A 21,913-nucleotide genomic window follows, 5' to 3' on the forward strand; every position below is an offset into this window, starting at 1 on the left:
TGTGCAGGCCAAACAGATTCTACATATTTTAATAAGATTTAAAGTCACCTGTATTGATTTATATTTTAAGTTCAGCTTGTTTTAGATGTGTTTAGATAGAAACAACCTATGTACAGGATTGTCTATTTACACGCTGTGTAAACTAAAATGATGTGATCATGACGACAAAACGCTAATGAATCGATCATTAGTATATAGCATTGAAGCAGGCTGCGAGTCTTATGAAATGCTCTGGTGGGCCATGTACGGCCTGCAGGTTGGGCACCCCTGGACTAGCCTGAGCAGAAGAGCAATTAAATGCCAAGTCAAGTCCTACTCACCCATCTGTAGCTGGTTTCTTCCGGAGGATGCTTGGGCGTGGGGATGAGCCCTGGGCTGGTGCACTGGCGCTGGCACTCTGGCTGTGAGTTTGTACCACTGTGGTCGCTGCTGGAGCTGCATTGAATGTGTTGCTAATAGGATTGGCCACAATGGTGGCTCCATCTGCCAAGACCACTGCTGGGAAGGACAAAAGGGACATGAAAGAAAAGGAGAGAGAGACAGAAGACAACGAAGAGAAGATGGGAAAAGCAGCAGTTATTAAAAGAAACACTTGATGGGAAAGTAGGTATTCGTATACTTGCTCCCCAAGCTCTCTCCTAGTTTTGAAGTGTAGTGCTGTACAAAGCAATTTAATAACAACCTTCTCTAGGGGAGATGGAGGGCATCACCTGCCTAACAACTGTTGCTAGGTAAGACTAGCATTCCAAGAGAAATGGAAGGGGCAGAGCTTCCCAGGGAAGAATGTATCACTATATGCATAAGAATTGCATGTCTTTGGCAAATGCTTATTACTTGTAAATAAGGCACTGTCTCATAGTGCTGTGTCCTAACCTTCTGCCAGGTGTGTTTGGCCATCTCAGCTCACCATTGATTCAGGACATTTAGACAGGTGAGAAGTAGATACTGGACAATATTTGCTTGCCAGCCAGCTCTGGGAGGGGCTAGAGTGGTCTCCGAGATGCTAGATGCCTTTTCCTCAGAAAGTCTTCAGGATAGCTGGACTGATGTTTTTCCTCACATGAGGGATTTTCCTGCGGTAGTCCAGCTGGTGAAGGTATTTTGCAGTCATTTTTCAAAGTGTGACTGTAATGGGTTTCATGTCTTGGGCAATTTATAGGCAACATATCCTATCTCTGAGAAGCGCTAGCCATTCCTGAGAAGAATCATCCACATGCAGAGAAGGTTTGTCAAGTTCTTCAGCTGCAGTGGCACTTCCAGCTTTAGTCATAACATCGTCAGACCAACACTAACTTAAAAAAACAAATCACTAAAATCTACTTGCAACCTGATCATGTAGTTTTGGCTCGTAAATAATGGAACAAAAACAAATCTACTGAGAGAGTGCATATTAGTGTATTTAATGTCTGCTATTGTATTACCACTGTAGCTTTATAAAGGTTTGTACTATATAAATACTATTTCTCATCAGGGTGTGGCTTCCCAGAGAGTTAGACTAGCTAAGATACTTCAGTTGATTAAGAAGCTGGAGGTGAATTCAAGGCTACGTCGCTCCCTTGAACTGAGCCCATATATAGCATGGACCTAGTTGGCTGAAGTTACCTGAAGTCTTTGTTTCTGTTTGTGGCTGCTGAGCATTGATTGGTGCAGGCTGGAGTCCCTGTGTTCCAATTGGTGCAGCTGGGTGGAGTCCCTGTGTTCCAATTGGTGCTGGCTGTATCCCCTGTGCACTGATAGGCGCTGGCTGGATCCCCTGTGCACTGATAGGCGCTGGCTGGATCCCCTGGATGTGACGGGCATGAGATGCATCTACAGTCATCAGCTGCATGGGATTGAGGTGCACAGTGGAGGCCACTCCTACACCAGTCTGAGCTGTGATGGCAGAGTTGGGGGCCTGAGCTGAAACTGAGAACAGTAACATGAACATTGATTATTTCCACCCCAATGGACTACTTCATTTTCCTATGGTGCATAAAGAGGGGTTCTAAACACTATTTGGATTTTTATTTAAGATGGAGCAATTTGCTTAACATTCTGCAGTCTCCTTGCTACTGCTGAGGATAACAGAATTTGAATAAGATTTTTCCCATCACAAACTAACTCTCCAGACTGCTGAGAGCCATAACAAATTCAGATGCCTTAATTTTGCATTTACAATGTCTGTCTGGTGCTACAAGATACTGTAACTTAATTGCAAAACCAGTTAGAAAGTGGGATACAACAGGAAGAAGGGAGCAAAGCCTGTGTTTTTGAAAGAATACTGTCAAGTTGTTCTTTAACTCACAAGTTTAAAAATTAGCCATTTGAATCCTGCAACTGAAGTCTGTATACTACCCCTGAAAGTTTGTCTCTACTTTTGCCACTGATATGTTATTTAAGAGAGTCCTTTGAGTGTCAAGATACAAAATGTTTTCAGTTTTTGAAAAAAGGAAAGAGCAGCACTGAAGCATTTATTTAAAAAAGACAGGCTTGAAACTGGTAACAGTTTTGAGCCTACTAATGTGAATTAAAAAAGAAAAATATCTGTGATAGTTTACAAAAGAAGAGAGAGAAGTAGAATCCAAGTGTGGAAAGCTTTTAAAATATGGCTTAGTTTAAATTTTCTCTAATCCTAAATACTTGACACTACAGCTGCGTGAACTGGTTTGTTCTTAAGCCCAACCAGTTATCCAACACTCACAATGCAGTGGAATTTAACCGTTATGCAAAATGGAGCTCCAAAATATAAGCTCTCTTTTTAAAGACGTATATATTTCTAGCCCTCATTATTGCGATGTTAACCATGATGACAAGAACTGATATAGTGTTTTATTTTTGAGTCTGCAGCTGCTTGAATCAGTAGTCAGAGAGATGTGAACTGCCCCATTCTCCTCAATGAAATGTTAACTCTGAAGCCTAAACCCTAATTTATACAGTTAACTTTCACTACTGATCATTTCATGCCAAACACCCTAATTGTCCCCTACCCTGCTGCAAAGGCCTCCAGATTCTCCCTTGCACCTCATCTTCCATGATGCATTTATGTATTGTTAACAATACTGAAAACTGAAGTGGGGGACAGTGGACAGCAAACTGAATGTAATATCACAATAAATAACACAGGGGCTAGTGTACTGAGTTTAGTGACATCTTAGGCCAGAACAACTCCCAGTTATGGAGACCCACAACTTCATCAGCAAAACTGTGTATGTATGTAAGGTAAAAGGAGTGAGAATATTACAAAATTAAATTGGCTTATTAGAACATGGATCATGGGAGACCCATCAAGGAGGTTTGGGTCTGGATAAATGCCTAAACTTGTTTAGCAGAATCTCTGTGAACCAGTACCTTGAACTGCACTGAACACTTCTACCAGTCAGGCCTGGCATACTCTTATTGCTGCTCCAAGACTGCTCTAAAAGTCACTTGCATGGCAATTCCTTACCAGGATATTGGCGGATGGTGGACACAGAGCTGGTGATGGGGGTATAAGTGTGTGCAGCCAAAGGGTAGGCAGAAGGCGGGTACGTTGGTAAGAAGTACTGGAATTGGACTGGCACCGACTGCCTACAGATATGAAGATACAGCAAGTGTCAGACAAATCATTACAACTTGCACCCACCTCCTTCAATCCCAGTGCTCAGTCCACCCTCTAATCTTTGCAACCTCCCTAAGCAAGAGTATTAACTAACCCTGACTATTCTAGAGATCCCTTTCAGCTAGCTAAATTCAGAAACCTTAAACCCCCTTAAGCGTTAGCTATCATGTCAATTCATGCATATGATAAGCCTTTCGCAGAGAAGCAGCAAGGCGCTCTACTTAAAGAATTCTTTCCCACCTACCTGTTGTCACTTCTTGTTTCCATGGCAACTGGGTTTGGCGATGCTCGGTGTCCAGATATAGGAATGAGATTACTCCTCTCTCCTGTATAATCAGACTGGATCCGAGGAGAAGTGTGTGTGATTTGCTGAGGAACCACCTTAGCTGCATAATGAAAAACAAGTAGCCAGTTAACAACCAAAACAAAGAAGAGAGCAGATGCAGAAAAGGAGAGTTTGAAATCCAGATGATTAAACTTTCTTCTCCTCAGTGAAAATGAACAAGTCTTTTTATTTCACTAACAACAGGGCAGAATCAGAGAAGGAATGGAAACTCTTATTCATTTGTAATGTGTGACCCTTGGGCTCTAAGTGCACATATAAAATACATAATATCAAATTAAGTGACCTCAGTCCCTGAATAATCTTAATTCTCCATGATCAGCCCTTTTTTCCCTTGCCAATAGCTTGAGTGGACAGATCTTCAGGGACCAATCCATATGGTGGAAAAGGAGAGAAGGACAGAAGTTTTAATGAGAGCAAGCAAAACCCAGGAGGACCATGGAACTCTCCAGTTGCAACAGGTGAATGGAGACCATGCTTCCCTCCCAAGCCTTACAGGAAGATTTTAAAGAAAACTACAACCTCCTCCACAGATAAGTGGTTGAAGACAGACACAGCTTGCTGGAATATATTCAAAGGCAAAGACAAATTCAATGTGGCAAAAGTTTAGACCTTTATTGTTTGTAGAGACTGAAAGTTGGGATGCAGAGTGTGGAACAGGCAGGTGAAGATGCAGAAAGTTTGGTACTTGGCCTTTGCTGATAATATTTTTGCTAATCACTGGCTTTGTTTACAGGTTCTGGAGTTTAGTCTTTGGTAAGGTACACTGACCACAAAGGCAAACCAAAGATTTTACACTTGATATTGGAGTTTCTGCTAGTCAGAAGTTGAGTTTATCTCCAGCCATGATAGAGGTCCCCTAGAGACAAAGCATACCTCATTTACCATTCTCCATCCCTGCACAGAAAAACAAGTGGTTGTATTTCAGTAGGGATTTCATGACAGAACTGGCTAACGGAAATAAAGCCACAGACCTGCCAGTGCTCTAGTATTACAACAGTTCCTCTATGAAACAAAACACCTAACTCAAGATAGTTTTCTAACCTGAAAGTTAGCAACACTACCTTTAGTCAGCAGCAACAATTTTAAGAGCTTCTGAGCAACACTGTTGGAAACAGATGTCTCAGCCAGGTTCCACATCTAGGTGCTAAGACAGTGAGTGAGGAGATAAACTGGACTAAGCGTCCTACTCTCAAAACACACAGTCAGATGCGACTAGGCTCCAGCTAAAACCTCTAGCAATACTGAAGGAGAACTTACTCCTTCACTAAGGAAGACAGATTTATATCCCTTAGTAGATATATCCTCAATACATCATACTACATGGTATGAAGTTCCAGGAGGCTCAAGTTTGTTTGGAATAAAGATGCACTTGAGGAGGCCAATAGTTAACTAGACTAACCAAGTGCTTCAGAACTCTCCCTGCATCATTTAAAAATATATTAGGGCTCATCAAATCTACTTGTTTGTCTCTCCCAACTTGGATTGATTTTTTTGTTATTTCTCTTGTTAATGTGCTAGTAATACATAGATGCCCCAGACCATCTGGATGTATGTGTAAAGAGATGTCAGCTGAATTACACCCATTCCATCAGAAGCTGAAATCACTCACCAACTGGGATATTTGAGGTGGTCACAGCAGTGGCATGGGAAGAGTGGGAGGGCATTGTCATGGTGACAATTGTACTTGTAGGAGCTTGGGTATGAGACACAGAACCTGAAAGACAGAAAGTGACACTAGAGATTTCTATACAGCTACATCACCCTAATATCCATGTCCTAAACACACAGAGAGAACTAGAGAACAAGCACCAGGAATTTTCTATCCAAGCATTCCCTGCCCCCCATACCCCCCCCCGCCTCCAACAAAAACAGTTCACATCCTAACTAGGGACAGGATCTCTGATGACTGTTTGCAGAACGAAGATGTTCTGCCACCCTTTGTCACCTCTCAACATCATGGAGACGTGACGGTCCCACTACTGAGCTGTGAATACTCACCAGCCGTGGTTGCTGAGGCAATAGTATTGGTTGCCAAAATGGGTGCCACTGTTGCTGCCGCCACTGGCGTACCAGTACTAAAAATGGTTTTCTAGGGAAAAGCAAGTTTCACATCAAGAGAAATTTACAGATACATTTTACTTTTTATTTGCTTTAAAATCATATTGCAGCTATTCCTAAGAGAACAGGACACCAGGTTTCTAGCCTAACTTTGAACCCTGTTCATCACTTACTCTGGGTCATCAAGATGTTGTGGTTCAAAGTAAGAAAAAAATATGGGATAAGGCTGTAAAAAATAATTGTGGGTCACAATTTTCCCCCAACACACACCCTTTCCCCCCACAGCTGACCGCCCACAGACTCACCTGCCCCTTGCCCATACACCACTTGCACTGACCACACCAAAACCACAAAGGTGAACAACTCTGTCCATAACTTTTGACCCCCCCAAAAAAATCACAACTTTCTCACAGCCTGAACTGTGGAAGAAACTACACTGATCTCATCTCATGGGATTTACCTGAGCCATGGTGTGGAGCTGCTGTTTTGGTGTTCCTATGGCTGGGTGAGATGGCAGCGTGATCCGAGTTGCCGTGTCCCGCGGCTGCGCAGGGCGCTGAATACTAATAGCTGCAGAAGGTGGGTGCTGCTGGATAGACAGAGTGGGCCGACTGGGAAAAGAAAGAAAGGACGTTCAGAGAACTAATCTTTATTTAGTATCCAGACAGTTAAACAAGGATTACTGGCTCCCCCCATACTGGCAAGTAGGGACATCAGACTCCACTTGTCTTCTCTTTGAGGGCTACACTACTATCAAATCCATGTTAACACAGTGACAGAATTTGCAGAAGTGCCTGCTGTATAATTCTTATTCTGTGTCTTCCACAGGTGGGAACAAACAGATTCCTCAGTATCTAGAGATACCAACATGAGCAAAACAAGCTAATTTCAATTTCTACCCCTCCCCCACCCCGAGATATTTTGAATATTCCAACACTCATATGCCATTTTCTACAGAAACTTCTGCTAGAAGAGGATGGGACTGAATTAGCCAGGTGCTGTCATGGCAGGCCAGTAAACCCAATTCCTTGGGAAACAAATTGGTCAAGTTCCTATTTAGCTGTTTTTCTCTCTGGGAACGGAAAACAATATTTAGCATTTACAGTGTTTTTCCCTCACAGAGTTGCAAGCATTTCACACAAATGGGTAAGCATTATTTTCCTTGTCTTACAGATGAACCCACTCAGACAAAGGTTAAGTGATGTGCCTAAAGTCACACAGCAAGTCACTGGCAGAACAGAGGAAAGAACCCATGTTGCCTGACACACTCATGTGCTGTATCAATTGGACCTCAGTAGAGAAATCTCCTATATAGTATTTCTGACATTCACAGGGGTATCAGCCTTCTCTACTCCCCTTCATGCTGTCTATGTGAATGTCAGGAATCTTGGGGCTCCTCAAGACATTTTCCTTATGTGTTTACCTCAGGGTTGATTCCGTAGCATGTGCTGCTGTTGTAGTAATAACTGGAGACTGAGCTCTTGTGGCGGAGACTGTTGCTATTACAGCAGGAGGGATAGTGCTTGACGTCGTCACAGGAGGACGAGACTGTAAAGACAACAGAATAATAAAAGTAAGTCACAATGATGCAATTGAGAAAGTAGCTGGAAAATACTTTGATAAAGCCAAATTTCCTAGATCTCAGTACAAAATACTGGCACGTGGAGATGTTCCCAGTCTATAAAACTCTTTTGTGAAGTTCTGGCCTGGTTTTCAGAGCAGAAGCATCAGAGGTAGTTGATGATCAAAAGCAGTTAAAAGATCAGATATGTACAGAAACTGTTCCAATGATTCAGAGCTTCCATATGCTATTAGAAAATATGTTTTTTATTTTGATGAATTCCATTCATGACTACCAAACAATCTATACTATAGACAGTTATGCAAATATGGTTACATTTGGACATAACTATAAAAATATGCACAACATTATGTGGAATCAGACATCCACATGAGCACGCATCCCCTCACCATCTCATTTTAAATATATATATTTCCTGGTCCAGTATTTAGCTTTATATTACCCCCATCAAACTGATTTAAAGTTTGAGTATAAAGTAACAGCACAAACTCAAGCCAGGCCTTTTTGGACTTAAATAAAGTTTTCAAGCATATTCAGAATGAGGACTTCTCCAGAGTTTAATCAGTTTGTAGACAGTTTAAAGGTCTGTAATCTCCAGCTCATAGTTAGCCTACAAAAAAGCCTGTAAAGCTTTCTGCATGATGCTGCCAATGCCAACAGCCCAGTAAATAAAGGATGCTCATGTTATGTTCTGGGTGGATTCCCCCTAAAAGTCAGGAAGATCTTTGAATGAACAGTAATAGAGTGTCTGCAATACAGCATGATTGCCGCTTGCCTGGATTGGTTGATGAATGATGTGCTGAACAGCTGGCTGAGCTGTAGCTGCATTTGGCAACTGTGAAGCTGGCCTCAGAACTGTGGTTACTTTAGAGCTGGACATCACAGCAGCTGCTGCCGCACCTAAGGAACAAATCACGTGTGTTACTGCAAAACATATCAAAATGATTGATTTACCAATATACAGAGAGGCATGTAAAATTAAGAAGGTTGTAGAGGAGTTTTTAAACTAAGGGCTGGGAGAAAGATGACAGGTGCGGAGGAGCACATGGTTCGAACAGAGACATCCCTTAGTGGATTTATTAAAGGGGAGTCTCTATAGCCTAGTAAAGAAGAGAGGACAGAAGTTGATAAACTACAAATAGGAACTGAAGAGAAAACAGTCAAATGAAAAAAAGTCCTATTCATTTACATCACTTGAAGGCAGACAACTAAATATTGACAAATTTTGTAAGTGCTTGTATACAGATGCTAGAAGTTTAAATACTAAGATGGGTGAACTTGAGTGACTGGTATTAAATGAGAATATTGATTTAACAGGCATCACAAAAAATTGGTGAAAATGATAATCAATAGGACACAGTAATACCCAGGGTATAAAATATACAGGAAAGACAGCGTAGGTTGTGCTTCTGGGGGGAGGGCACTACATGTGAAAGAAAGCACAGAGTCAAATATAGTAAAAATGTTAAACGAATCACACTGTACCATAGAATCTCTATGGATAAAAATTGCATGCTTGAATAGTAAGAGCATAGCACTAAGAATACACTACTGACCACCTGAACATGATGATGACAGTGATTGTGAAATGCTCAGGGAGATTAGAAAGGCTACAAAAACAGAAAACTCAAAAATAACGGGGAATTTCAACTATCCCTATACTGACTGGGTACATGTCACCTCACAACAAGATACAGAGATACAATTTCTAGACACCATTGATGATTGCTTCTTGGAAGAGCTAGTTCTGGAACCCACAAGGGGAGAGGCAATTCTTGATTTTGTCCTAAGTGACGAGAAGTGATTATAACTGAACCGCTCATTAATAGCGACCATAATATAAATTTAATTTAATATCCCTGGGGGGCAGGGGGGCGACACACCAAAGAACCCCACCTCAGTAGCATTTAACTTCAAAAAGGGGAACTACTACACAAATATGAGAAAGCTAGTTAAACAGAAATAAAAGGAACAGTTACAAACAAACAGTCATGCCTGTAAGCTGCATGGAAACTTTAAAAACAGAGGTTCAAACTATATGTATACCCCAAATAAAAAAAAACAGTAAGAGGAGAGGGAAAAAAGTCACCATGGCTAAACAGAGTAAAAGAGGCGGTTAGAGACAAAAAGACATCCTTTAAAAATTTGATGTCAAATCCTACTGAAGAAAATAGAAAGCAGTATAAACTCTGGCAAGCAAAATTAAAATGTCCAGTTAGGCAGGCTGAAAAGGAATTTGAAAAGCAACTAGCAGACTAGAAGACACAAAAACTAACAGCAAATTCTTTTTTTTCAAGTACATCAGAAGCAGGAAACATGCCAAACAATCAGTGGGGCCACTGGACAATTGAAGTGCTAAAAAAAAAGGACACAAGGAAGACAAGGCCATTGAGGAGAAGCTAAATGAATTCCTTGCATCGGTTTTCACTGCAGAGGATGCAAGGGAGATTCCCACACCTGAGCCCTTCTTTTTAGGTGATGAATCTGAGAACTGTCCCAGATGGAGGGGTCAATAGAGGAGGTTTTGGAATAACAAATTGATACATTAAGAAGTAATAAGTCACCAGGACCAGATGGTATTCACCCAAGCGTTCTGAAGGAACTCAGATATGAAATTGCAGAACTACTAATTGTGGTATGTAACCTACTGATTAAATCAACCTCTGTACCAGATGACTGGACTATAGCTAATGTCATGCCAATTAAAAAAAAAAAAAAAAAAACAAAAAAGAAAAAAGGCAAATACAGGCTGGTGAGTGAAATTTCAGTACCAGGCAAATTGGTTGAAGCTATAGTAAAGAACAGAATTAGCAGACATGTAGATGAACACAATTTGTTAAGGAAGAGTCAACCCGTCTTTTGTGAAGGGAAATCATGCCTCACCATCTATTAGAATTATTTGAGGGGCGGGGGGGGTCAACAAACATGTGGACAAGAGTGATCCAATGGATAGAATATACTTGGACTTTCAGAAAGCCTTTGACAAGGTTCCTCAGCAAAGGCTCTTAAGCAAAGTAAGCAGACATGGGATAAGAGTGAAGGTCCTCTCATGGATCAGTAACTGGTTAAAAGACAGGAAACAAAGGATAGGAATAAATGGTCGGTTTTCACAGTGGAGAGAGGTAAAAGGCAGAATTCCCCTAGGATTTGTACTGGGACCTGTGCTGTTCAACATATTCATAAATGATCTGGAAAAAGGGGTAAACAGTGAAGTGGCAAAGTTTGCAGATGATATAAAATTACTCAAGATAGAGATCAGCTGTGGACTTTACTAAGAGTTACAAAGGGATCTCACAAAACTGGGTGACTGGGCAACAAAATGGCAGATGAAATTCAATGCAGATAAATCCACAATAATGCACACTGGAAAACATAATCCCAACTATACACACAAAACGATGGGGTCTAAATCAGCTGTTACGACTCAAGAAAGAGATCTTGGAGTCATTGTGGATAGTTCTCTGAAAACATTTGCTCAATATACAGCAGCAGTCAAAAAAGCTAACAGGATGTTAGGAAACAGAGATAACGAGACAGAAAATATCATAATACCATTATATAAATCCATAGTACGCTCACACCTTGAATACTGTATGCAGTTCTGGTTGCCTAATCTCAAAAAAGATAAATTAGAATTGGAAAAAGTATAGAGAAGGGCAACAAAAATGATCAGAGGTATGGAATTGCTTCCATATGAGGGGAGATTAAAAACTCTGGGATTGTTCATTTTAGAAAAGAGACAACTAAGGGGGGATATGCTAGAGGTCTATAAAATCATTAATGGTGTGGAGAAAGTAAAAAAGAAAGTGTTTTTACTTCTTCATAGAACACGAGAACCAAGGGTGGCCCAATTAAATTAATAGGCAGCAGGTTTAAACAAATATAAGGAAGTTCTTCTTCACATAACGCACAGCCAATCTGTGGAACTCATTGCTGGGGATGCTGTGAAGGCCAAAACGAAGACTGATTTAAAAGAAGAATTAGATAAATTCATGGAGGACAGGTCCATCAATGGCAATTAGCCAAGATGGTCAGGGATGCAACTCCATGCTCTGGGTGTGCCCAAGCCTCTGACTGCCAGAAGCTGGGTCTAGATGACAGGGAATGGATCACTTGATAATTGCCCTGTTCTAGAGCACCTGGCACCAGCCACTGTCGGAAAACAGGATACTGGGCAAGATGGACCACTGGTCTGAGCCACTATGGCCATTCCTATGTTCTTATTTTATACTTCTAGTTTTCATTCTAGTGATGCAACTTCAAAATTAGGGCTAAGAATAATGATACTCAAGGGATAGAGAAGTTTTTTTTGGAATTAGCAATAAAGGCCAAAAAATTCTAATCTGCTTTGTTGGACCTTTTCCAACTTCTTACATTTAATAATGTTATTTCATAAATCTGATCTTTTTCAATTGCAAACTATTGAAATAAGTGAGTAGGAGTAACTGAAATAACTTGCATATTAGATGAATGTGTAAAAAGTGATCTAGCAATTTTGTTTATCTATCTGCATCTGCTGAAGTACAGAGGAAAGATGGATGCACAATAAATGGAAGCTATTTTTTAAAACACCACAGCAAAATGCATGGTATCAGTTCAGTAATCTATCTGCTGTGCCAAAATGATCAGACATCTACAGTGTGAAAACTAGAATCAGAAAAACAATTTTATCACCCAAATCATCAAGCATTTCAACAGCAGTTTTAGCTCATAGAAAAATCAACTGTTTGTGTTTGCAAGAGGATCACAAACATAATAATTCACTCCAAATAGTATGCAGTCAAATAATTTGATGGGAAACATACAATTTCTGCAGATTTCACTCAATATTACCTAGAGTGAGTAATTTAACAGGAAGAAAATATGAACAAGATGTTGGAAACAGACTGAAAATAAAATAAGTATTAAGTGAAAATACGAAGAACAATTTATGTTAAAGTGGGTTCCCCAAAAGGCTCAAATAGACACAAATTAAATGCTCAAAAAACAATGACAAAAATGGGTACATGCAAATTCTTCCATACGGGCTGTAAAAGACTGCAAATACAGCTATACACTCTTTCCCAAATACTTTGGTGAAGTACAGTTTTGCACATGCAACATATTGCATGCACAAATATAGGATCACTGAAAGCGCAGCATGCCCAGAGTTCATGCTCTTTAGAGCTTTATACCTGTTTGTGAACGAAAATCACTATTAAGAGTATAGAGCAATATTTTTTTTAAAATTAGCTTAAAAGTTTTAGATTTCTTTCTTGAACAACTGCATAATATTGTGATCTAAACATACCAATTCTCCATGCAAGTACAGAGGACAGGGACATGGAAACAAAAATTTGGTAGGTGTTTTTTTTTTGTATCAATCTGATTTTACCTAAGACTGGAAGCCCAATTCATAGACCTTAAAGATAAGCCTGCTATCAGAAGCCTGACAGACTTAAATTATCCTTCAAACAGCAATCATGCTAGCTGACCTGGTCTCTCCTCTTAAAGTGACTGATGTTCTGCTTTACAAGCTACAGAAAGAGAGGCTGAAACCAAAACAGCCAAAATCATGGGAGAAGAGACAAAAGCCTACACAGCTAGAACAAAGTTATCTCAGAGACAAGTCTGAATGTGCACCACTCGATACAGTAATACACCTTATTACAGAATAGGAATGATATTGTGGCGGATGGATAGGAGACAGACTGCAAGGCATAGTAAACAACCAGGAGCGAGCAGTGAATAAGCTGTGACATTTTGCACAATAGACTTACCTAAACTAGGCCATGTTTTCTAAAGTACCCCACTGTTTTGCCAGCACAGTGTTCAACTAGAACAGTGGTCTCCAAACTTTTTTGATCGCGCACCCCATCAGTAAAAATTTTTTGAGCATGCACCCCCAATATATGTATATTTATTTATGTATAAATTATATACACATGTACTACTATCCTAATATATTATGTACATTATAAAACATACAAAAAAATTAAATTAAAAAAGGATGAGATAAAGATGAAATAATTTTAACATTTTTATTGTATTTTATTTAACGGTACAAAAAACCTTTTTGCTCTCACAAAAAAAATTATTATTAATAATATTTTTTAGTGAGAGCAATGTGATTGAATATGCTTCATTATTTCTGAAAATCTTGGTTTAACTCTTTGTGATACAGTGATTTGAAGGTCTGGATTAGGGTTAGGGTGTGGGAGGGGGCTCAGGGTGGGGTGCGGGGTCTGGGAGGGAGTTAGGGTACAGGAGGGTGCTCAGGGTGGGGGTGCGGGAGGAGGATCAGGCTGGGGAAGGCAGGAGGTGCAGAGCACTTACCTGGGGCAGCTCCTGTTTGGTGCAGAGGGTGTGCAGGTGGCTCTGCGCAGCGCGGCACCGCCCCCATGGCCACGATTCTGGGAGCTGCCCCCCCCCACAGGGCCACCCGGAACGCAGGGACTTTAGGGGCTGCAGGGCCCTGGGCTAAGAGGGCCCCGGGGCCCTGGCCTGCAGCTCTAAAGCCCCTTTCGGAATGCGGCCCTGAGTCCTCCGGCTCGTGGAGTAGCAAGGGCAGCCATGCAGCCAGCGGCTGGAGAGAAGCAGCGCTTTCCCCTTCAAAGCGCCGCTTCTCTCCAGCCGGCTTTGAAGGGGAAAGTGCCGCTTCTTTCTGGCCGCTGGCTGCGCGGCTGCCCCTGCTCCTCCACGGGCCGGAAGACTCAGGGCCGCATTCCAAAAGGGCCTTTGGAGCTGCAGGCCAGGGCCCTGCGGCCCCCTTAGCCCAGGGCCCTGCGGCCCCCAAAGCCCCTGCATTCCGTGTGGCTCTGCCTGCTGGGGGGGCAGCTTCCCCGCTTGCTCCCTCCCTCCCTCCTCTGGCCGCCCCCTCCTTCCCCCTCCCTCTGGCGGCGCTCCTCCTCCCGCACCCCCCAAGGGATCGTCTTGCGCACCCCACTTTGGAGACCACTGAACTAGAAGATGGTGCTGGCACCATCACGTACACCTGCACTACGCAGTTTCAGAAAACGTAACACTTAAAATGCCAGCAGCTCCCTGAAGCCCTGTCTACACTAGCATTCTTACCGCTGGAGTGATACCCGCATTAACAATAGTGGGAAATTTTAAGGGAAAAAAGAAACTAGTGTAGATGCAGCCTTCTTGAGCAAGTGAGAAAACGAGACATTTTTACAGCTCGTGTTGACTTCACCTCGGGGTAAGTGAGAAGCTCCAATGTGTAAAGGGGGGCCAGGAGCACTACTTCGGATGATAGACATCTGAACATTTGTTGCCATGATATGGTGCAAGTTACTGGCATGTCCCTGCAGAAAAAAAAAAAAAAAGAAGAGGATTCCATGAAAAATGTTGCCCAGAGAGAAAGATCACATTCACAGGTAATTGCCCACGTTAAAACGTCAAAGGCAGCAACAAACCACATTTAACAGTTTTGTGGAAATACACCAGTATGCAGAGGTATTACAAATGAGAGGGGGGTACAGACGAACATTTCTGCAGGATGAAGCTTCAGCCTCCTTCCATTTTCAATGAAAACTCTCAAACACATATCTACTCAGGCAAGTATGTGTCAGTTACCAATTTCTCTTTCCCTCCAAGTCACTGTCCCATTTCAATTGGGCAGGTGGCATTTCTGCATCCGGTGATCTCTTTAGACAGTTCATATCAAACCATTTAGCAGAATTAATAGAAATATGGGAGACTGGGAAGAACTGCAACATATTAAATTAACTCCCCATATTTCACTTATAACTGCCTTTCCAGGCATATTTAGGAACGTCACTTAAAAAGCAATAATTGGTGTGAATCCCTAGTAGGTAGAAACACCTACTCTAAAAATTCATGAACAGTACTGGCTAACCAGTTACAAATAAAATTTAGTAGGTATCACACTTATGTTACATTATGTTAACCTAATGGTATTTCACTTGCTAGAGCTGAGTATTGTTTTTGGCAAACGAGCTTTGAAACGCAAGAATCAGGAGCGTGCTTTGGCGTTAACTCCTTGACAGGCATTCACACCAAAGCCTTGCCTACGCTCAGAGCTTTCATAAGTTCTCCGCTATTGGTCTGGTGTGGGACAGCACTGGTGGGGCTACAAAAAGCAGAACTAGTGTAAACCAGCTGCTTACCAATACATCAACTGGACTTGCTCTGAGTAGAGCTAGACAACAAGGTGATTAAACAAACAAACAGCATCCATTTACACTAGCATGTCTGTTGGTAGAGCAGCAACAGTGGGAGAGTTTAAGAAAATGCTCATTATTTCAGTCTGCTTGCGGGTCAGTATGCTACCACCTTATATGTTCTATCAAATGGCATCTCAAAACTAAAACTAGTAGCTTTCAAAAAGAGTAAAATGATAGCTTCACCTTTGCAGAAGAAGGGATTGTGCTTTGTTCTGAAGAATGAGCCTAAATCAGATTTCTTCAAATTTATCTGGCCCCAGCTTATCAGATGGGCCAATGGAGATGCAACCGTCATCTGCCTAGGGCAGTGGTGGGCAACCTGCGGCCTATCAGGGTAATCCACTGGCGGGCCGCCAGTTTGTTTACATTTGCACGGCCGCCTGCAGCTCCCAGTGGCTGCAGTTCACTGTTCCTGGCCAATGGGAGCTGTGGGAAGTGGTGTGGGCCACAGGGACATGCTGGCTGCTGCTTCTCACAGCTCCCATTGGCCGGGAACGGCGAACTGCGGCCACTGGGAGCTGCGGGCAACCATGCAAATGTAAACAAACTGGCAGCCCGTCAGTGGATTACCCTGATGGGCTGCAGGTTGCCCACCACTTGCCTAGGGTTTTAACAGGGTGAGGCCCTATGACCCTTGCTTCATCTCCCTACTCAGCTGCATTTTTCTTATACATTGGTGGGGATGTCTGCTCCCATCTCCACATTCTCTTGGTGGTTACTAATACTTTGAGGAGAAATGATGGACTAGTTCACCCCCTTCTCAAGATCTCCCTGCTCTACTGATGGTTTCTGGACAGAGGAACTTTCAACCAACATCCCACTTTAGTAAATAGCAAGGTAGGGGAAAAGGAAACCTGTTGTCCACTGATTGTTGCCACAGGAATAGCTGAGGCTTGTGGGATACTGTTTTCCATGGTTACAGTAACCTGCCCAGGAACCTTGGTGGGAGCTGACATTGTAGAGGGTGGAGCAGGAGCAATGGGCCGGCTGGGCATGGGGGGCTTCATAGGAGGCTGCAAGAAACAAGAAAAATAGTAACAATTCAATACAAGGAAGTAGAGATCTCTCCTCAAAAATCACAGCCTGGTGAGGTTTGCATCAATAGCGCTAACAGGATGTGTGTGTTTTGGCGGGAAGGGAAGAAGCACAGGTCCCTTTCAGCTGAGAGAAACTGGAAGGAAGAAACTCTTTTGGCTAGGGCGGGGTCTCATCGTGGACATTACTTAGCACAACAGAACCCGAATCATATCTCCCAGAGTGTCTAGATACTACAGAACAAACAAACATCAGAAATACAGACAAAAAGCCAAACAAGAAAGACATTAGTATCCTGATTTACTTTTAAAAAAAACTTTAATCTCCCTTTTCTCTTCCCTTCTTAGTCTTTAGATTTTCTGCACAATTCCTCTTCTGCCAATTAGATCTTAGATCATGTTTAGTTAAGGCTTAGATGGGAAAAAAAAAAAGAAGAAGAGAAAATGGCTGTAATCAACCATTTGCTCAAGTTACAACCATCCCTTACAAAGGTCTCCTTCTTGTGTCTTCTTAACCCCATCCTCACAAAAAGGATTCTGCCCAGCTGTAGGAATTGCCTAGTTTGTGCATGATTCTCCATAACTTCATTTTAATGCTCTATTTATATGCACAAGTGAGTATCTCATTGACATTCTTTCCTCCCTCTTCCAGGAACGAATGGGGTGTTGTAAAATTGATTTAGACCATCCTTAATCTAAGAAATAAAGTAAGTGGAAAAGCCACAAAATGCTGCCTAAGGGCTGCAAGGTTCCCAACCCGCCATCTGGAGTAGGGGCACCACACCGAAGAGGCACATATTCACAGAAGAAGAGCACAAAAAAGAGCTCAATAAATAAATAAAGCAATTTATAGAAAAGAACATTTTAGTCAAGAGGAGGTAAATGAAATACAACTGAAATTAGCCTAGAGCTGTTTGATCGAACTGGGAAAGTATTAACTCCTCTAGTGACTTATTTTCATTATCAACTCAGTCATGCGCCACCTTGTTACCTTCATAAGTCCCTCTGAAAAGGAAAGTGGCACTGCTGGAGTCAGATGTGCTGGCGGAGCTGTCACTGTAACCGCAGCACCAGATTGGACTGTATGGTGCTGTGCCAACATCTGAACCTGTGGGTATGGCCGAACAACCACTGGTTCCTGTTTCTCTTCACGAGACTGTAGAGAGCCACCAGGACCCATGTGCTCTCTGGGAGCAACTTCTGACTCTCGATTAGATTCATCACTCACTGCTGAGGAAAGAAAAAAGGAACTATAAAGAAGAGGATAAAAATGGGTAAGAAGTATGCACGCTTGTCCACAAGCCCAGAAATGGAATGCCAAATACATACATACATACATACAAAAGCAGTTTGTTTAAAACCTCCTGAACAAGAGACATTCACTACTCCTGGTATGAAAAACCTGCTCGAAAAACAAACGTCTCCAGAATGTCATCAATCCTCCTGCAAAGCGTGCTCTGCATTCCTCTTAGAGCCCTAAGGATTATCCCCACACATCATGGTCTAATCCAAGTCACTCACAAAAAACAATCATCCTTCTTAAAATAAACCTCTAACTGTAACCTCTCTTTAAAGTGAATAATTAAATTAAAATGAACAAAATAAGCTGATTGAGACCATCAGGCAAATGACTAAGGCATGGATTCAATTACATTTTTTATTAAAGACTTCACTTAATGCAAGATTGTCCAACCACTTAATCTAATCAAAAATAGGAATGAAGTGTCAAAGCAAAAAACTACAACAATCAAAGCACAAAGCTGCCACAATGACAGTGATAATTAGACTAAAATTAGAATTTCTGTCTTATTTCCATCTCTTAAGTTCATAAGAGCACAGGAAGCTCAGCTGTAAACTGTATTTAAACACTAGTTATTATTAGGCAATCAAAACCTATGTAGAATTTGTTTTATACTTACTGTACAACTCTCAGAATCTCCTACCATAATTATGCATTTGAATACTAAAAACATACTTCCTTCCATCTTACTCTATAAGATCAGATTGACTTACTGCTGGAGGCATCAGTAATGTGGTAACTCTCACTACTCAGGCCCTGATCCTGCAATGAGCTCCAGGTCGGGGCAGGCATCTGGTAGCACAGACCTCATTGCAGAATTGGGACCTAAGACATCAAACACCAGTCAAAAGTTATGGAGATAATGAAACAGTAACAGGTATTTCTAAAGTGGGTTTGAAAACTATCAGACATATAGTCTCATTTAGCAAATAATTAAAGGAACATTGACAAATCATTTTTTTTTAAATCCACTTTTTGACAGTGTCCCTTTAATACATCAGCTAACCATACAGTTCTATTTATAGGTGATCATGGTCCATGTTTACTTCTGTGTGGTTTGCGCTGAAGCCGCTCCCTATAGTTCCCACCTACCTGTGATTTCTTTGCAGTTTTCCCCTCCCCAACGGAGAGCCCAACTAGTATGTCCTACACCAACTAGAATTTACTTTTTAGATAATTTCTAAACAACAGCTTGTGGTCAAAATGTTTTTGCTAACATTGTTTTCCTAAGGCAACTTGCACATTCCCAGCCCACACTGATCCTGTATGACATGTGAGGTGCGGAAGAAGAGCGTCTTACAATTCTTCAAATTAATATACCCAATTATATCAAAGTTTGAGTCATGTCTGTCCTTGATGTGTTTAAATATCCACAATCATCTCAATAAAATTTGCAGACCATGCAGAAAATTGTCTCAAAATTCCTCAGAATGAAGCTGCTGGGTAGAAAGAATGAAACTCCAATAGCTGTCTTACCTGTAGTTGTTGGGTTTATCAGCCCTGTAGATCCACTGGTGGAAATTGGGGGTGGAGCTTGTCCTAGTCCTGCAGGAGGGGCTCCAGAACGGGAAAACTGCTGAGAACTCATTTCCACCTGCACAACGTGAAGAATATTTTAAAGCAACATAATCCTAGCAATATGTTCAACGGCCAATGCTAGAGCTGACACGGATGAGATCTGATCCCTCCCATGTCATGCAGGGTCCGAGGTGACAATTTGTAACACGGCCCCATAGAAGAAGGACCATGAATTAAAAAAAAAAAAAAAATCTGGTTTGAAAGCAGACACGTTCTCGCTTGGGAATGGAAGCCGGACAGCGGTGCCCGACACTTCCACAGTCTGATCCCCGGCAGCGCGGAGTTCAGTTGGGATGTGGCTGAGAGAGAGACCAGATTTGGGATGTTTCTCAAAGGGGCAGTACCCGGGGAACGTGGGCAGCGCTCTATACACAGCACAGCAAGTGTGACCCCGTGGCTGTGCGGCAGCAGCTCGGAACATCTGCTTTACCCAGCCCCCAGCTCCGAGAGGGGGAGTCCCCAGGCACCCTCCGGCCTGCAGCGGGGACCAGCCCTGCGCGCAGGGCCGGGGAGCCATTACACCAGGGAGCCCCCATAAACCGGCTACTCGGGCCTCCGCTGATTGGATAGAGTAGAGCAGACGACAACACTAGTCCTGCGCCAATCCAGGGTCACGCTGGGGCATGAGCCAATTAAACGCAGATCAAGGCTCGTGCCCTCAACCAATCGGAAGCCCGTTCTACTGATGACCTCACGAGAGAGCTAGCCAATGGGATAAGAACCTACGGACCAATAGGGAGCAAGTCTCCACGCCAGATTCCGCCCCCTATTGCTGTGAGGGACGCGCAAAGCCCGGATGTTCACAAGCAATAAAGCGCAGCGACCACTAAGAAGCCTTTGCCGACGCAGGGCAGCTTGAAACAAACGGGGGTAGCTCCCCTCGCTAACTCCCCCGGGGGAAGCAGCTCTTGGCCCCCGAGAAACCGCAGCCGGGTCCCCTTTCAGCCTCCCGCGATCCTCTCCCGCCGGGTCCGCTCCGGTCGCCTGGAGTCCGGCTCCGAAACCCCTTTTCGGCCGCGCGCGGAGTTGTCCCTCAGCTGGCCTACCTGCTGCCCCGCGCACGGTGGGGCCTCGCGCAGCCGCTTGCGGATCCGTTTCTCCCGCTGACACCGATGCTCAGACCCAAGCTCTTCTTCCACCGCCGCAGCCACCCTCCACCTGATTGGCTCCGGTTGGTCCCGCCCACAGCGGCGTGGTCCCGCCCAGTCTGCGCAGGGATAGGCTGAGACGGCGGCGTCGAAGGGGCTTCTGGGAAAAGTAGTTCAAACCGAGGGGCAGCAGCGACAATCCTGCTAGAATGCGGAAGAAGGCGGGGCCTGCTTTTGCGCAGTGATTGGCCAAGACAGCGGCGATGATGGGCCGGATGGAAATATAATTTGGATCTAGGGTGGTAATGGGGCGATCTCGCGAGATGTGCGTTTCGTGGGCGGGGGCGGAGAGAGCCTAGAAACAGGCTCCCTGTATCGCTGAGCGTTGCAGACCTGTGCCTGGCGCTGGGGTTTTGGCCTTCAGTTCGAGCCTGTGCGGTGGTTCGCCCGGGTTCCCCTAAGTGGACGAGACCTCCTTGGCTGGCACAGGGGATATAGCCTCATACCTGAAGCGAGCTCTTATTTTGCCCGGCAGATACCAAGCTGTAAGCGGCTGCTCAAACAGTTATTTTTCATATCCTTATTAACACTTGTAAAATTTGATATAAACAAAATAGCATTTCAATAAAACAATCACCTCTGCATAATTCCTAATTCTACTATACAAACCCTTTAGGACTCAGAAAATGTGAACTACCTTGCAATAGGGTGTATAGGGGAAGGCTGTGAGAATGGGAGCTTGTTAGGTTGGGTTTGGAGGAGATGGGGATGTGGATAATAAATAATAGGGCCTTAGCTCTTTTCATCAGTACACCTCAAAGTGGTCAGTGTCCAGATGAGGAAATTGAGGCATAGAGATGAAGTGACTTGCCCAAGGTCACTCAGCAGGCCAGTGGCAGAGCCAGGAATAGAACCCAGGTCTCCTGAGTCTCAGCCTAGTAATATGGGAATGTTGGGGTAGTGGAGGAGTGTCTGGAAGGTTGGGGGGCACTTTGAAGGTGCTTAAATGGTTTTTTTTTTTTTTTTTTTTAAGAGATTGGGATGGGGAACCAGGCTGGGGTTTTGAGGGGCAGAGGTGGCTGCTCCTGTGGTGGGAAGGTCTCTGGTCCTGCAGAGTGGTGATTACTTAGAATATATTTTAGTGACAACACAGGCACTTCTACCACCAATTCGGTGGTG

General features: G+C 43.1%; 1 protein-coding gene across 1 annotated transcript in view; it reads right to left on the reverse strand.

Moving 5' to 3' along the window:
- Positions 1-20,886, reverse strand: part of SAP130 (Sin3A associated protein 130) — a 33,394-nt gene extending 12,508 nt beyond the window's left edge. Inside the window, exons 1-15 of the mRNA XM_029911108.1 lie at positions 20,693-20,886; positions 19,545-19,662; positions 17,760-17,995; positions 16,589-16,747; positions 14,741-14,852; positions 8,339-8,463; positions 7,405-7,529; positions 6,442-6,592; positions 5,922-6,012; positions 5,533-5,637; positions 3,822-3,963; positions 3,425-3,546; positions 1,603-1,905; positions 321-498; positions 15-19 (exon numbers count right to left, since the gene is read on the reverse strand). Coding sequence (XP_029766968.1) covers positions 15-19; positions 321-498; positions 1,603-1,905; positions 3,425-3,546; positions 3,822-3,963; positions 5,533-5,637; positions 5,922-6,012; positions 6,442-6,592; positions 7,405-7,529; positions 8,339-8,463; positions 14,741-14,852; positions 16,589-16,747; positions 17,760-17,995; positions 19,545-19,656 — 1,966 coding nt within the window. The 5' untranslated portion in view covers positions 19,657-19,662; positions 20,693-20,886. The remainder of the gene's footprint in view (positions 1-14; positions 20-320; positions 499-1,602; positions 1,906-3,424; positions 3,547-3,821; positions 3,964-5,532; positions 5,638-5,921; positions 6,013-6,441; positions 6,593-7,404; positions 7,530-8,338; positions 8,464-14,740; positions 14,853-16,588; positions 16,748-17,759; positions 17,996-19,544; positions 19,663-20,692) is intronic.
- Between the last annotated feature and the right edge of the window lie 1,027 nt (positions 20,887-21,913).

Source organism: Terrapene carolina, unplaced genomic scaffold (genome assembly GCF_002925995.2).
Source record: "Terrapene carolina triunguis isolate 2854851 unplaced genomic scaffold, T_m_triunguis-2.0 Scaffold88, whole genome shotgun sequence".
Taxonomy (NCBI): Eukaryota; Metazoa; Chordata; order Testudines; family Emydidae; genus Terrapene; species Terrapene triunguis.